Below are 16,424 nucleotides of genomic sequence, written 5' to 3' on the forward strand. Positions count from 1 at the left end.
CTAGTGGCCTGACATTAACCTCTGACAATTCCTGTGTTTCTAGAACCCCACATTAGACACAGTTCCATAGACATAACTTGTTGAGACTCTGCACAGTGAAATGCAAGCAGTACAGACCCTGCCACACTGCTGCATGGGTCTCAATGTCCTCAGTGTTGCAGGACAGGGATGGTGTGATGCTGCTTAAAACTGTGCCACCACAGTTGCATGAGCTACATTCATTATTTACAATGGACAACAGTATCATGCAAATGAAACGGCACAATTTTAAGCAGAAGCACACCAGCCCTGTCCCACAACACTGTGAATGTTGTTTGAGACACACGCAGCAGTGCAGGAGGGTCTGTAGCACCTGCATTTTGCTGCACATCATTGACTGAATGTCAGTTGTATTCAGGGCTGATGCTAGGGGTTCTGGTGCCCACCTGCAATCTATAAATCGGCATGCCCCCCTCTAATTTTTTTAAAACTATGAGTGGAATTAAGTTTTGTTCTGGCATTCTCAAGGCAGTGTGCACACATGTGCATTATTATGTGCCACTACAGATAATAAAACGTGTGTGCGCACAAACACACAAACACTCCAGAGATATGAAAGAAAAAAAGATGTATTCTACAATGCGATTATATTTATAAAACTGGATTTTTATTTTCTTTCACATCACATTTAATTATAATAAAAACAAGGCAGAATCTAAAGCAAGTCAGAAGCAAAGCTGAAAGATTTAACCCTAAAAAGGAGCATATACATTGCAAAGAATTTTTTTTTTTAAGGGGTTTGATTCCTACTTGGGAGTTTATTCAGTGAGATACATAACTTTACAGCATTATTCCATTTGTATGATAGGTGGTGCACCTTCCAGACAGTATTTACTTAAAGTAAATAAATATTTGTAGAGACTTAAAAAGGAGCTTTTTAAATAAGTTCCTATATTTAATATTTTTTATTGTTGATATTTATTTTGATGAAGTAAACTCTGTCTGGAAGGAGCACCACTTATCATACAAATGGAATAATGCTGTAAAGTTTTACCAGTGAGCTTGTACAACCTCTCTACAAACAAGATTAAAGTGTTTGGGGCTCTTGGGTTTACAACAACAACAACAACAACAACAAAAAGGGCAACCAAGGGAGGAAATTACAGAGGTTTACAAAATGAACATTATTTATTATTTATTTATTCGATTTATATACCGCACTTCCAAAAAAGGCTCAGGGAGGTTTACATCATTATGTAGAGAATGTGAATAGCGAAATACTTTTCTCCCTCTCTCATAATACTAAAAAATTCAAAGCCAAAAAGAAAGGACTTCTTCACACAATCTGTAATTAATTTGTGGAATTTGCTGCCATAGGATGTGGTGATGACCACTTGTTTAGATGGCATTAAAAGACGATAGACAAATTCTCTGAGAAGGATCACTGGCTGTTAGTCATGATGGTTGTGTAGAACCTCCATGCTCAGAGGCAGTATATCAAAATGCCAGGTTTTTGGTTTGTGTGTGTGTGTGTGTGTGTAAGATAAATTGTAGATAATATGAATAACATTTGTAGTTGAATTTAAAAATCGAATACATATATTGTATTCCTCTATCTGTGTAGTCTTGGGGGTGATCTCAGGGGTGGGGCCATTTATACAAACCAGGTATCAATACCGCATATATATATATATATATATATATATATATATATATATATATATATATATCTGCTATATTTAATAAGAAAGCTAGTAAATACAGCCTGCGATCTAAAAGTATACATATATACAAAATGGCACAGATAAGCAGCAGATGGGGGGGACAATGGCTGTTTATGAACGAGAAATCATGAAAAAATATTGGGAAGAAAAAGGGTTGGGGTTGGGAACTTCCAACATAGGGGACGCCTTGGTCATTTTAGATGCCCTTTTAAGACTTCTACAACATTTTTTTTAATATGGTTTCAACCAAAGCTTCATAGTATTTTTCATGTGGCTATATCATGCATTTATATGATAGCATTATCATACATTCTGTTTTATTTTCAGGCTGTTTCCTAACAATACACCGATTTTACATGTTCATTTTCGTGCCACAGTAAGCTTAAATTTTCAGTGAAGTATGCATTTTATAGAAATCATCTCAAAGCCCTCTTTCATTCCCTACAAGCTGTAATAATGAAGAAAAGACAAGTATGTGTGTGTGTGTGGGGGGGGTGTATGTGGACATTTTAACCTCTCAAACCAGCAGCAGCAGCTTTGTACAGGGCACAAAAGGAGGAGAGGTCTTGTGTTAAGGTAAAAGGTAAAGTGTGCCGTCAAGTCGATTTCGACTCCTGGCACCCACAGAGCCCTGTAATTTTCTTTTGGAAGAATACAGGAAGGGTTTACCATTGCTGCTGCTTGATATAGGTGTTTCCCACAGTCTGGGGACCATACCAGTGGGGACTCGAACCAACAATCTCTGGCTTGTTACTCAAGTATTTTGTGGTAGCAAGCATGAATTCTTCCCTGTGCTAAGCAGTATCTACCCTGTTTTGCATTTGAAAGGGAGACCACTGTAAGATATTAGGGGTTGGGACCTCTCTGGGAAGAGCACCTGCATGCTTGCATGCAGAAGGTCCCAAATTCCCTCCCTGGCAACTCCAGATAGGGCTGAGAGACACTCCTGCCTACAACCTTGGGGAAGCCACTGACAGTCTGTGTAGACAATACTGAGCTAGATGGACCAACGGTCTGACTCAGTATATGGCAGCTTCCTATGTTCCTATGCAAGTGAGAATGCAGGACAATGCATCCAGAATATCTAATGTGGCTATCAGTCAGACTTGGGGCTACTACTGAATGTTAATGTGGTATAGTGCTGAATTTGGACCAGGTAGACCTTGGCTCAAAGCTCTGTTCAGTCATAAGGCTCACTGAATAGCTTGACGCAAGCCTCCAAGACACACAAGTCCAACTGACAGCATTTCTGTGACGTATGAAGCGATTCCCCATGGAATCGCACTTTAAATTTTCTAGCTGTTATGTCCATGTCCATGCCACCTGGCGGCCAGGGTGGGGGTGGGGACGCTTGAGCACTCCTGCCCTCACAAAATTTACACCCCACCCCTCCTGTAATCAGGAACTGCAGCAGCAGGCAGGCTCACACACACAAGCCAAGGCACCTGCCAATCAGCTGATCCAGGGGCCTGTCAAGGCAGAGAGAGGGATGGAGCGAGCAAGCAAGCACATACCCAGAGCAGCCAGAGGGCATGAGCCATCCTGACAGAGAAATAAGGAGGAAGTGGGGAGGGAGTAAGGAGCCAAGGAAGGGATTAACGGAACGACGGGGGGGGGGAGGCACAATGGGGATGGAAGCAGCAGGCGCCCCCCTGCCATGCACTCACATACCACGTTCTGCTGGTATATATGTCTCTTTTTCATCAGATGCCGGTGAGGTGGTGACTGTTCTGAATCAGTGTCTGGATGCTGTAATGAACTAGATGGGGGTGAACAAGTTGAGACTCAGTCCAAACAAGACAGAAGTACTATTGCTCAGTGGTTCCTCTGCCCGGGTGAATGATGTTTAGCTTGTTCTAGATGGAGTTGCCTGGGAACCAGGGAACCCCGTCCCCTGAAGGACCGGGTTCGCAGTCTGGGGGTGCTCATCGATTCAGCACTATCACTAGAGGCTCAAGTGGCCTCTGTGGCTTGGAGCGCCTTTTATCAGTTTCAGATGATATACCAACTGTGACCATACCTGGACAGAGATAGCATGGCCACAGTTACTCATGCTCTGGTAATCTCTCGCTTAGATTACTTAGATGCCATTGTACATGGCACTGCCTTTGAAAATGGTCCAGAAACTGCAGCTGGTACAAAATAGGGTAAGATTATTAACTGGGACTGGGCATTTTAATCATATCTCACCAATGCTTCATCAGCTGCACTGGCTCCCAGTCTGCTTCTGGGCCCAATTCCAAGCGCTGGTTTTAACCTTTAAAGCCATAAATCGCTTGGGACTGGGTTACCTGAGAGAGCACATTGCCCCAGATGTCCCGACTCAGACCTTAAGATCTTCGGAGGCCCTGCTCCGAATGCCCCTGCTGAATGAGGTTGAAGGGGTGGCTTCTAGGGAGAGAGCCTTTTCAGTGATTTATGGAACAGCCTCCCAGTGAGGTTCGCCTGGCATCATTACTTTGTTCTTTTAGATGTCAGATAAAGACCTTACTGTTCACTCAGGCCTTTTAAATTTGCTTCTTAAACTGTGGGGTGGGGAGGGAGGTTTTTAAATTGTTTTGTACTGGTTGTTTGTTTGTTTTGGTGTGTTGTGATTTCATGTGTTTCATGTATGTGTATTTTTATTCAATGTTTTATGTTGTGAGCCGTTCAGAAAACAATTTGTTATGGGAAGGCTAACAAATACACACACACACACACACACACACACACACGTGCATTGTCTAAGGCATACCCCTGGCTAATCTCGTGCATGGCAGCTCTCGCGAGAGTTCATGAGCAAAAGCACCTGACTGGGCAGTGGGAATTCCATATGCAGATAGGGAGGAGGAGCCTGTGATGGTTAAGGTCAATTGGAATGCAGCTCTTACTGGTCGGAAGATGTACTTGATTGCAGAGGAGAGGAATCTATATCTATCTATCTATCTATCTAACGATCTATGGATAGTGGGCAGGGGTCTGCAAAGAGAGGGGTCATGAGGGAGGAAAGAGTCCCTTCAGGAGAAGGAGGCTGCCGTTGTGTGAATTAGATGAGGAATTAGATGAACAAGATCTGTTAATTCAGGAAGGGACATAGAGAGTGAAAGGAATGAAGAAAAAGAAGAAGAGGGGGAAGACAGACAGAGGAGGAAAGCGAGCGAAAGGGAGGGGAAGAGAAAAAGAAGAAAGGGTGAGAGATGGGCCCGAGCCTGTCAGCAGCCTAAGAGGAATGAGCGGCCATGGCAGCAGCAGCAAGGAAGGACCCAGTCAACCAAGGACTGCTGCAGTTTGGGGCTACTGAGTCAACCACAGCTGCTGTTTGGGCCACTGGGGGAGGGAGGCAGGGAGGCAAGGGATGGGCCCAGGCCTGTCAGCGACCTGAGGGGAACGAGCAGCCATTGCAGTGGAGGCAGTGAGGAAAGACCCGGTCAACCACTGCTGTTGCTGCTCCTGTGGGGAGGAGCAGGAGCGGGGCTCGGGTGAGGGTGCGGAGGTATCTGGGGATAGGAGGCTGCAGCTTGGCCAATAGGTGCCAGCAATGCTGCAGCCGCAACCAAGAGGGGTGAGGGGGATGGAAGCAACCAGATGGAGGAGGAGGAAGAAGAGGAGGAGGAGTGCAGCTCAGGTGAGGGTAGAGAGATCTCTAAGGTGTGGAGGGCTGTGGTAGGGGGTGAAGGGAGCAATCAAGTACTAGCGCGCAGATGCTCTGCGTGAGTTAAGCTAGTATTCATCATCATCATCATCATCTGAACTAGAGTACACTACCATCAGCACTAAGCTCAGTACTGATAGTAGCAGCTCTCCAGCAAACAAAGGTCTTCTTCAGACCTACCTGGAGATCCTTTGAGGGACTGAATCTAGGATTTTCTGCATGCAAAGCATACTCTTCCATAGCAACATCCTCCTAAAAGATCACCACTCCTAAAAGATTACTATTCTCACCAACCAAAATAGGTTACTGAAAGGCTAGAGCCATTTTGAGATAGCTGTATACCTCTACTATTATGTCTCTATTGTCCCAGGCGCAGAGCCAGCTGAACGGCAGCCTGTGTCTGGCACCGCCCGGTGGCCCCTCTAATGACACCCCATGTGCATGACATCACACACACAGGGGTGTGGCGTCAAGCTCCAGAGAGCCCCGAGCGAGCTCTCCCCCAGTCATTTCAGGCAGCGTTTGCTGCCTGACAGCCTTTATTTCCCTTTCTCTCCCTCCAGTGAGAAAGCAAAATAAAGGCTGTCAGGCAACAAACGCTGCCTGAAATGGCTGGGGGAGAACTCACTAGGGCTCTCTGAAGCCCGGGCCACGCCCCCTATGCATGTGACCCCTTTTCCACTGGCGGTCCAGGTTCTTTGAACCCGTTCGCACAATGGTGGCTCCACCTGTGGATTGCACTCTGAGGTGTAACCAAAACTGGGTAAAGAAATACATGTACAGAGGCAGCATACCTCTGAAAAACAAGCACTAGGCGCACATAACAGGTGAAAGTTAAAAATGGCCTGCCTGTGAGCACCCAGAAACATCTTTACGGCTGCTGTTCAAAGCAGAATACTTTGAACAGCCTGTGTATTTGAAAACTTTGAACAGCCTCTTGAAGTGGTGGTGACCTCAAGTCGCTTCTGAATCATTAGTTGGATCTAGCCAACTCAATAGTTGGATCTTGCCAGTCTGATTCAGAAGAGAATTGAGGTTACCATAACCCCACTTCTAAAGATGGGGGGGATCTCTTTTGGGTCCCAGCATTAGCAGACATAAACAGACACACACACAATCGATAGAGTACTTGTATACTATACAGGTAGAATAGTACTACTACCATTACTGCTGTTGTGAATTGCCACTGCACTTATTTTTTACATGTTAACCTAAATAGCAACAGCTTATTACATCTCTTTTATCCCATAGCTCTTTGATCCCACCTGTACAATCTGTTTTCTCATGCTCTTTTCCCATGTGCATGTATGTGTATATTCCTGACAACGTAGGATGACACATCATGCATCTAATGAAGAGGACTGTATTCAGTTAAAGCTTATACTGAAATAAATTTATTAGTCTTATTAGCATAAGTAACTGGCTTTGCAAAACTTGAGTCAAACTGTGTTTAAAATTAGACACCTGATTTCTCTCACTGCAGGTTTTGAACACAAGGTTAGATCATTTCCCACAAATTTTCTAGATATAGCACAGGTCTGGCCTTGACAAACATCTTGTGGGATAATCTTGTCAACAGGCAACAAAGCTCTTTGGTGGGAACTGGATAATCTGTATTGAGAGATGTAACAGGAGTCCAATTCCTGGTGTCACGGCAATTCCTCTCAATAAAAAGCACAATGGAAGGCAGGAGAGCTATTCACATCCACCCTGCTTTCTTCAAAAAGCATGCAAAATATCGACACCTTGTCGATCAATTAATTAATTAATAGATCAATTAATTGAGGCATTTATAAAACCAAGTTACAACTCCATCATCTATCAATTTGAAGGTAGGATGCCTCCTTGTTTAAAGGAGGCTATTATTAGATCTCTCTTGAAGAAGCCTATACTTGATCCCTCAGAGCTAAGCAATTATAGGTCTGTTTCCAATCTCCCATGGTTGGCCAAGGTAACTGAGAAGGTGTTTTATTCTCAACCATAGCCAGGCCAGGTCTGACTTCTCTAGGAATGGAGGCAGCTGATGCTCCAACCTAAGTTATACAATATACACTTATACAACCTAAATACACTACTGCCTGTGGTTACAACCTGGATATCCGGCCTCAAGGTCGGATACCTGAATGGTGATATGACCATGAATTCATATCATCATCCAAGGGCATTGCTATTCGATCCAGCACAGGTTGCACCCCAATTTCTTGATCAGGATATTTTTCTGACCAAAAGCACCTCCGTCTTGCCTGGATTAAGCTTCAGTTTGTTTACCCTCATTCAGTCCACCACCAACCCCAGACAATGGCTTAGAGCTTCACAGCTTCAGCACCTATGAAATCTAACAGGCTGGCTTATTCTTTACAACTCATCACAGTGTCAATCTACCAGTAACCTCCTGACTGACTGATTCACTGTACTGAACCTGGATACAGATTAATGTTCTCAGTACCTGTCTCTCTGTTACAGAATAGCCTCCTTTTGTAAACCTGTCAAAATCAGAGCTTGGAAGCTTCCAGAGCCTATAGCAGGGCTGCTCAACTTTGACCCTCCAGCTGTTTTTGGACTACAACTCCCATAATCCCCAACCACAGTGGACAATAATTAGGGATTATGAGAGATGTAGGCCAACAGTTGTAGGCCGAAGTTGAGCCGCCCTGGCCTGTAGAATCTCCTTCTGTTTCCAGCATCCTTATAGAAAATGCATAAGGAACCTACATCTTACAAAATACTAGAGTAAGAGAAAGCAGTCACCTGATATACTACATTAGCCTATTTTTCAAATTCAAATGCATGTTTCTTGTAAATACTCTGGAGAACTGATGAAAGCACACCAGGCCAGTTCTTCAGCTGGGCACTTTCCAGATTAGACCCTGCAATGGGGTCACAATGTGAACACTGCGAAGTGTGCTTCCGCACTTCCTGTGCTGTGACACTGCAGTCACTATGCTGTCAGCAAGGTGCCTTTTGCAGTATGGATGCCTTGTTTCAGATTTAATCACTAAGATTTATTGCTATAACATTGTTTGTTTGGCGTTAAAAGGTTGCTGTGTGTTTTTGTGAGACTGCTCCCCCTGTTGGTAGCTTTGCACAACAGCCTTTATTTATGTTTTGAATACAGTTTTCCCAGACCAAAACATTTTGCCGCTGTTGAGCAGGTAACCTGGAAAGTGCCCTGGTGTCAACTAACTGCGCCAGCTTTGCTGAAGCACCTCCAATCTGCTAAGACAATCTGTTATTTTTCTGCCTCCCTTTAACCATTGAAAATCTCTTATAAACTATTCCATCACAAGCAAAGAAGTGATTTAATGTTCATACACCTGGCTCCCGCCCAAATGTAAAAGTTAAACATGGTAATCAGAAAACTCCACAGGAAGAACCTCAGCCTCATTGAGAGAGACACTGCTAAATTTGTCAGCCTGACATATAGGTTTCCCTCTGCAAAACTATGAAACATGAACTTTTGTCTATTACATCTAAACCTATCCACAGATTGGCCTATCTACAAATGGTGTATAAATGTATTGCATTGTTTTGCACAATGTTATGCTCCCTGGCAAGGACTCTGACACAGAGGCTCCATAGTCAAAATTGCTTCAAAATTTCTTGCGAGGTAAATAATTAAATAGGTGAGGTGGGGACAGAAACAAATAAACTAACACTAATTGTCACAGGTCATAGGAATCCTAGATGTTCTATCAAAGGAACTGAAAAGGTCCCTTTCAGAAATTAAATTACAGTTTGAAAAAGCCACCTAATGGCGTAGCCTGGGGAGCAAGAGGTTGCTGGTTCAAATCCCCACTGGTATGTTTCCCAGACTATAGAAAACACCTATATTAGACATGAGCAAAATAGGAAGTTGCAGAAAGGCATCATCTCTTACTGCACGGGAGATGGCTCCTGTATTCTACCAAAAGAAAACCACATGGCTCTGTGGTCTCCAGAAGTCGACACCGACTTGACGGCACAACTTACTTAGGTGCAATTTACCTGGTGTCTGCTAAGTGCCAACATCATCTTTAAGCTGGAAAGTGGTCATGTTGAAACATCTCCAAGCAACATGTAGGACTTGAAGGTCACATACAAAAAGACCAATATGCATCTTCTGTCAGATGTACCTTTTAGGTACATATAAAACCTATACAAAGCATATGCGCAACATATATATGTCATCACAATGTTATTCATGGAAGAAAGATCTACCGATAGTTATTAACCATGACAAGGAAATGGACAGTATTATGTCAGCTGCTGAAGCCAGGTAACAGGAGAGAGTGGTTGCTTTTACACTCTGTTTTCAAATTCCTAGGCATCCATCTGTCCACTGTTTGAAACAGAATCCTGAACTACGTGACCCTTCATCCCACCTGCATGGCTCTTCTCATGTTCTTAGCCCTACATATATGGCATTAGTACTATCAGCTTCGGTAGGCCTAAAGCCATGACAAAATACCTGTTCTGTTGTATATCTGTAGTATAAAGAAGCCAAGCCTGGACAATTCCAGGTAGAAAACAACTAGAATTTTATTTTACTCACTCCCTTAACCCCATTTCCCTACTCGTGTACAGTGCCGGCTACTTTTAGCTGGCGCTAAAGGGATACCCATAATGCAGTGTGCACTCATAATGCAGTGCATTATGGGAGTTCCGAGGGCCGTCCAAAGGGAGTTCCAAAGGTTGCATCCTGTCCCCCGACCCTCTGCACTGCTGGGGGCTGCCAGTGATTGCCTGGGTGGGTGATCCACCCGCCCAGGGAGCAATGAGGTATTGTCTGTGGAGAAGGTAAGTTTGAGCAGCCTTCCCCGCCTCCCTCCACCAAGCCCTTCTCACTGATCATGAGAAAGAGCTCATTGCATTCCTCAGCCTGGAAAGAGGTTAATGTATGTGCTTCAGAACATTTGAAATTAGTTCGGAATGACATCATTCAGGAGCAGAAAAGTGGAGGCCAAAGAAACAGAGAATCTTGTTTGGGCTTTTAGAAAACATAGCAACAAGAAGCTATAAGTATTACACAAAACTTGCTAGAGAATCACAAAAAGCAGTTTGCCCAAACAATCCTTGCTAGCCACAGGCATGCTAAATTCTTTGTAGGGTACAATTCCCAAACTGATTGCAGTACCTAGTACAAAATGAAAATTATTTCTTCATTTAAAAGAAGAAGACGACCCTTAAAGCCAGATGAAAACAGGAATGATGAAACAAAACAACAAAAACCATCAAAACAACCACAATCATCCATAGCTGTAAATGAGTTTATTTTCTATTAGCGTCATCCTGGCCCATAAATATTAATGCAACCAGAATTAAACATTGATCTGGCCATAAATCGGTCACAGTTGTTGCTTGCTACAAGTTATTTTGCTTTTTGTATGTTATGCATAAAATAAAAAGTAAAACAACACTTCACTGTACCCTACACTGTACAGTGGTTTACCCCAAGATGTTGTCAGTAAAGGAATATTAAAAATCTACAATCACATTTCATTTGGGGAGAGGCAAGTAGAAGATTTATAAACCACTTTTCAATCAGAATTCTCAAAGCTAGAATGTACATAACCTGTGCCAAAACATACCTAATACTGAAAAGATGAATGGAAAAAAGCTATACTTCAAAGAGTATCAAGGTGAAAGAGAAAGTCTAGCCTCAAAACTCTCTCTCCTTCCTTACTCTCCCCCCACATCCCCCAGGAGTCAAGATCTGCTCTCTGAAGGAACAGCAGGTGGTACTGATTTCCCAGCAGCATCCTCGGCATCACCTCCCTGTCAGGAAAAGCCTTGACAGAACTTTCCTTTGTGCATATTATAGACTCTGCTGCCCAGATCAGAGCCCTGGCTGCTCTATCCTGCTGTCCAATTTTATACCCTAGAGCATCCTCCTGGATATGGGCATCTTCCCAGCAGACAAGTACAGACAGGCTCCTGCAGGCTCCCCCCTTTATCAGCAGGCCCTACTATTGAAGTATCAAATTTCACTGCAGGGATCTTGGCATCTTTTGGGATTCTTACATCTCAGCTGCTTTTTCCTTTTAAAGTTTAAAAAGCTAAACTCTTTATTGCCTTTGAAGAAGTTTTATGAAGTACAGCTTCAGGCTACCCTTCTAATTGTTTGATTAAAATATCCTCCTTCCTGTTAATCTTTCTAACCCATCACACTCCAGCTACACTACTAGAATTACAGGTTACTAATTTAGTCACCTCAAAGAGATTTTGGTACGCCCATGAAGTCACAATCAAAAATATATAGCATTATAACCTCTTCACAGCCTAACCTTATATATAGTAAAAACCTAACCTCATGTATAGCCACCTAATGGCGCAGCGGGGAAGTAACTTGCCTAGGGAGCAAGAGGCTGCTGGTTCTAATCCCTGTTGGTATGTTTCCCAGACTATGGGAAACACCTATATTGGGCAGCAGCAATATAGGAAGACTCTGAAAGGCATCATCTCATACTGTGCGGGAGATGGCAACGGTAAACTCCTCCTGTATTCTACCAAAGAAAACCCCTGGCTCTGTGGTCGCCAAGAACTGACACCAACTCGATGGCACAACTTTACTTTAACCTCATGTATAACTACTGCATAGCAATGTATGTACTGTAATTAATATCCACATCTTCCTGAAATATATACACATCAGCCTCATATATGGTTCAGGGAAGGTGCCTCATCCTAGACTAGGTCAAGCTGGTATGCTTTGCCATAGTGTTGTCCTAATCCATCCATCCATCTTGACAGATAACAAAAGACAAATGAATGAATTGCAATAGAATTTGATGGCGATGGATTTGATGGCCGCCCAAAACTTACTCACTTGGCACAGGAAATTCTTCCTGTCAGAGATCAAACCACAACACCACAGTGGATGAGATATGGCAACCCTAGCACGTAGATACACATTCAAAGCAGATGCCAAAAGACCAAAACTAAGCCCTTGTTTATTTCATTTGGAACAACTCTTAAGTAAATGCCTTCTAGTACACAAAATCTTCCATTTTGCCATTCCAACATACCAACAAGCATCCCCAGTAGTCCAATGCTTCCTTCTGGGTGGCAGAGTTAGACTTGTCCTGTGGATTACATGTTTCTCTGATAGGCCGCAAGAGACTGTGGAGATGGTTCTATTCTATAGATTTCTATAAAGTGTGTAATATAGGCAAGTCATTGATTTAGTGTTTATATTTTTAATATTAGAAAATGTTACTGTTTTAAAATGCAACTTGTATAGTTTGTAATTTAGAGAATCTATATTTAATGCTGGATTGTACGAATACTTTAAATGAGGTTAAGGCTCTAACAGAAGTACCCAGATGAGAGCTGTACTGCTACACATAAGAGACAAAGATTTTTCTACCATCTGCCAATCACAAATTCACACCTAGGTTCTCCTCACCTACATCACCAACAGAGCAACAAACAAGTAACCCTACACACATGCATACAGTGTTATCTATACAATGACCAACTTCCTGACTGATACTGTGCTTGTGCAATGAACAAACTTGCACTAGTTCAAGAAGATTGTGGAGTTGTGCTAAATCACAGGCCCTAACCCCTGCTAACTGGGCAAAGAGGCACTTTTTAAATGAGGCGATTCTCTTTATTTGGCAGGGGGAGAGTAATTCGCCCTATTCACCCCCAACAAAGTACTTCGAGGGACTGTTGCTGGTGTCTATCTTATGTTTTTTTAAGATTGTGAGCCCTTTGGAGACAGGGAACCATCTTATCTTTATAATTAATTCTCTTAGCCAGCTAGTGTGGGGATGTGTCAAGGCAGTGCTTGCCGGCGAGGAAGGCACCTGATTGGCTGAGCTCTGTTTGGCCGGCAGAGGCAGCTGATTGGCTGAGCTCTGTTTGACTGGCGGAGCCAACTGATTGGCTGGGCGCGTTTGGCCCGGCCATTGTGAGGGGGGGGAGAAAGGCGGTGGCAGCGGGCGGGGGGAGAGAAAGGTGGTGGCAGCGGGCGGGGGTTAGCTAGTTTATTTATTATTTCTCTATGTAAACCACTTTGGTAACTTTTGTCGGAAAACGGTATATAAATATTTGTTGTTGTTGAGAACAGCACTCTTGAGCTTGTGCGCAAAAGTTCCTTGCAAAACATATGAGGTGTGCCACAGGCATGCACCTTGTGTAAGCACAAACATGTTTGCAATAGTGCAACACTAGTATGAAACACGCTCCATACTTAGCACAACTATCTAGTATAACAGCCTTGCACTAGCACAACAGCCTTCTGCAAGCACAGTGTTAGTATTTTGACCAGTATGCTGACATTATTTCCTTGATTAAGCCAATTCTTATTTAAGTGGTTGAGGAGAAAAAGCCAGAAAAGAGCAGAGGAGTCACTTTTTTTCACCTAGACAAAGAACAAGGATGATCCCCTTAACACAGTGTGATTCCTTAATCTGAAAATGTTGCCATTTCTTGCCCAAAGCAAAAACTTTAACACAGAAACATGATGGTTTTGTTATCCTTAAAATCATTCACCAAACCCCAAATGACATCCTCTGCATGTAACAAGATACTATATCATACTGTATATATCCATCTTTTCCCCAGATCTGATTCTGTCTCCCACACACTATGCTGAGCCTTCTCCCCGAATAATCTCAGAAGTCTTAGGGAGGTGGAAAGGAGGCTTTCCCATGTCACTTACGATTGGTGAACACTGCAGTTGTAAAAGACAAAATCCACAGCAGCAAACTTCTTCCCAGTCTCCTTGGATTTGAGGTAGAGCTTCACCACTCGCTTATCACCTGGAACACACCAAATCAGGCACATAGTTCAGAGAGGGAAGAGAGGTCTAGCAGCGTGGGCATCTGGAAGAATAGGGTGCAACGTTTGGCAACAAGCAAATGTGCAAGCCCTGCTGCACTGGCTCTGTCTGAGCTGAGCCGCAGTCCCAATGAATCCCAATTAGCTGACAAAAAGACTAGTTCCTGATATAAAAGGGGAGGGCACTCCACCTGTACCACCTCCTGAATGGCTAGCAGGATTCAAAGGGTAAGTGATCTTGCTGAGCACAGAACCAAAGTCTAAAGTTATGGTGACAGGTAGGAGCAAGAGGACCACAGACCTCAGAGGGTCTAGCACAGAGTATTCATTTGGTCTCCAGAGACAAAGAAGGAACCTAAATCAGATCCTTTTCTATCACTCAGTCAACATTATTTTTTATTTTATTTATTTTTACATTTATATTCCACTCTTCATCCAAGAAGCCCAGACATGGTTATGTTTATCTTCACAACAACCCTATGACAACTCCTCACAACTCCTATTTAGGAGTCTCTTGTAGATTTTTTAAAAATTTATTATTTATATTTATAGCACACTGTATCATATAAAATCCTAAGGCAACTAACAAAATTTAAATACTATACACAAAATTGCTCAAGTTACCAGAAAGGTATGTTCCTGCCTGGGCAGATACAGGACAAGAAGCTAGAAAATTAGTAGTAATTGTGCCAGACAGAGAAATCAGTCCAGGAAAATCTGGACTAATCTCATATTACAATAGGGTGAGGAACAGACTTCCTCATCCATCCTGATAATACGCCTTCTTTCTCCCATCTTTCTGATTAATCAAATGCCCTCTTTTGAATCTCCCCTCTCTGCCGGTCAAATACTGTTGTTTGCACCTTCTCACAGAAGATATAAATATTGGATTTTGACCTTCTCTGTGCTAGGAACATGCTGAGTACCCGAGCTCAGTGTAAGAGCAGATCACCAGGGCACAAAGGACTCAACTAGCCTCACCTCATGAGGTGATAGAAAGAGCAAAACACTTTTGCATAATGCAAGGCTCCTTATAGCCTTGAGAAAAGGGCTTTATAATGGATTCAGCCAAACTGCAAAGAGAGTAGCTGGCTCCTCCCATTTTTCTTCCACTCCCGCAAAGACAATCAGGACCTATTACAGCTCTAAAAATATCAACACAGGGGGGAAATGCACCTTAAGGTACTCTAAAACTTACATTTCTCTCTCACCATTACAAGAAAAATCGCATGCATGCAAAGTAAAAAGAGCTTTCCCACAGCATCTGGGCAGCATCAAAGAGGTTTAAAAATAAACTAGGTAATCCATAATATCTTACATAATGGCAATAAATAAATTGTAAGAGGCTGGCTCAGCTATTACCTTACTTAAATGTTTGTTGAAAAACTCACATTCTCTGAAGCACACAATCAAAAACTCCACTGCACAGCATTTCTGTTCTGGTCTCAGTTGATGCACTGAGAAGAAACCCCAAACTCACCTCGCCCTCTAGTGATAGGGATGACATCTTTTGTGGAAGGAGAGCTGCAATAGATCCTGCCATCTTCGATGCGACTCTCGGACTCTGTAAAATCTTCAAATGAGCAATTCACACCAGCGGAGAGATCAGGGACATTCCAGGCCTGCAGAACCAACTGAGACAGTAGGAAGCAGAAGGTCACACACATAACCAGCAAAAATCTCTTAAAAAAAAAAAGATCTAACAGCAAAAAGTGCACACAACACACACACACCCCCAAACCCAGGCTTCCTACACCCTGAAGGAAAACTGATGCTAAACAAGACCAATAAAAGTGAAACCTAGATAGAATTTGAGGCTAAGTCACCTACCGGGACTTCTGACATGGTGACTGAAATATTTTTGGGTTGAACAGTGAGCTGGACACACTGGCGCAGATCTGAAGCAAAGCGCTGTGGCTCATCTGCTCGTTCACATCGATCTTTCCGTGAGCAACTGTGGGTAGGAAGGATACAACATCCATTAGAAAAAACCCTATAAACAACTCCATCGTTACCCCGTTACTTCATGCGTGTGTTTATTTTTTTCTGCTCCACCTTTTGGCATGAAGTGCCATCAAAGTGGCTCTTTCACAAATAATAAAATAGATCTACAACCACATCAAGCATTAAAATCAACACAACAGGTACTGCCCCCTCCCACTAAAACAGACAATTAACCCTATATCCTCTTACACCCCTTTTATCCACAAGGCCCTGCCCTTTGACACCTCCATCTGGGTACCACAAGAGCAGCAGGGCTCATTCACTAACTAACTCATTGTGCCAACCTGCTCCATGCTCTTCCCATCCCTTGCATTAACATA

At 43.1% G+C, this 16,424-nt stretch overlaps 1 protein-coding gene across 13 annotated transcripts in view; it reads right to left on the reverse strand.

Annotated features, from left to right (window-relative positions):
• The window catches only part of PLXNA1 (plexin A1), a 423,385-nt gene that overhangs the window by 170,977 nt on the left and 235,984 nt on the right, over nt 1–16,424 (reverse strand). For all 13 annotated transcript variants that reach the window (XM_053299219.1, XM_053299220.1, XM_053299222.1 and 10 more), the window contains 3 exons: nt 15,931–16,054; nt 15,581–15,734; nt 13,982–14,081 (listed from right to left, as the gene is read on the reverse strand). In XM_053299219.1, coding sequence (XP_053155194.1) covers nt 13,982–14,081; nt 15,581–15,734; nt 15,931–16,054 — 378 coding nt within the window. The remainder of the gene's footprint in view (nt 1–13,981; nt 14,082–15,580; nt 15,735–15,930; nt 16,055–16,424) is intronic.

Source organism: Hemicordylus capensis, chromosome 2 (assembly GCF_027244095.1).
Source record: "Hemicordylus capensis ecotype Gifberg chromosome 2, rHemCap1.1.pri, whole genome shotgun sequence".
In the NCBI taxonomy this organism is placed as follows: domain Eukaryota; kingdom Metazoa; phylum Chordata; class Lepidosauria; order Squamata; family Cordylidae; genus Hemicordylus; species Hemicordylus capensis.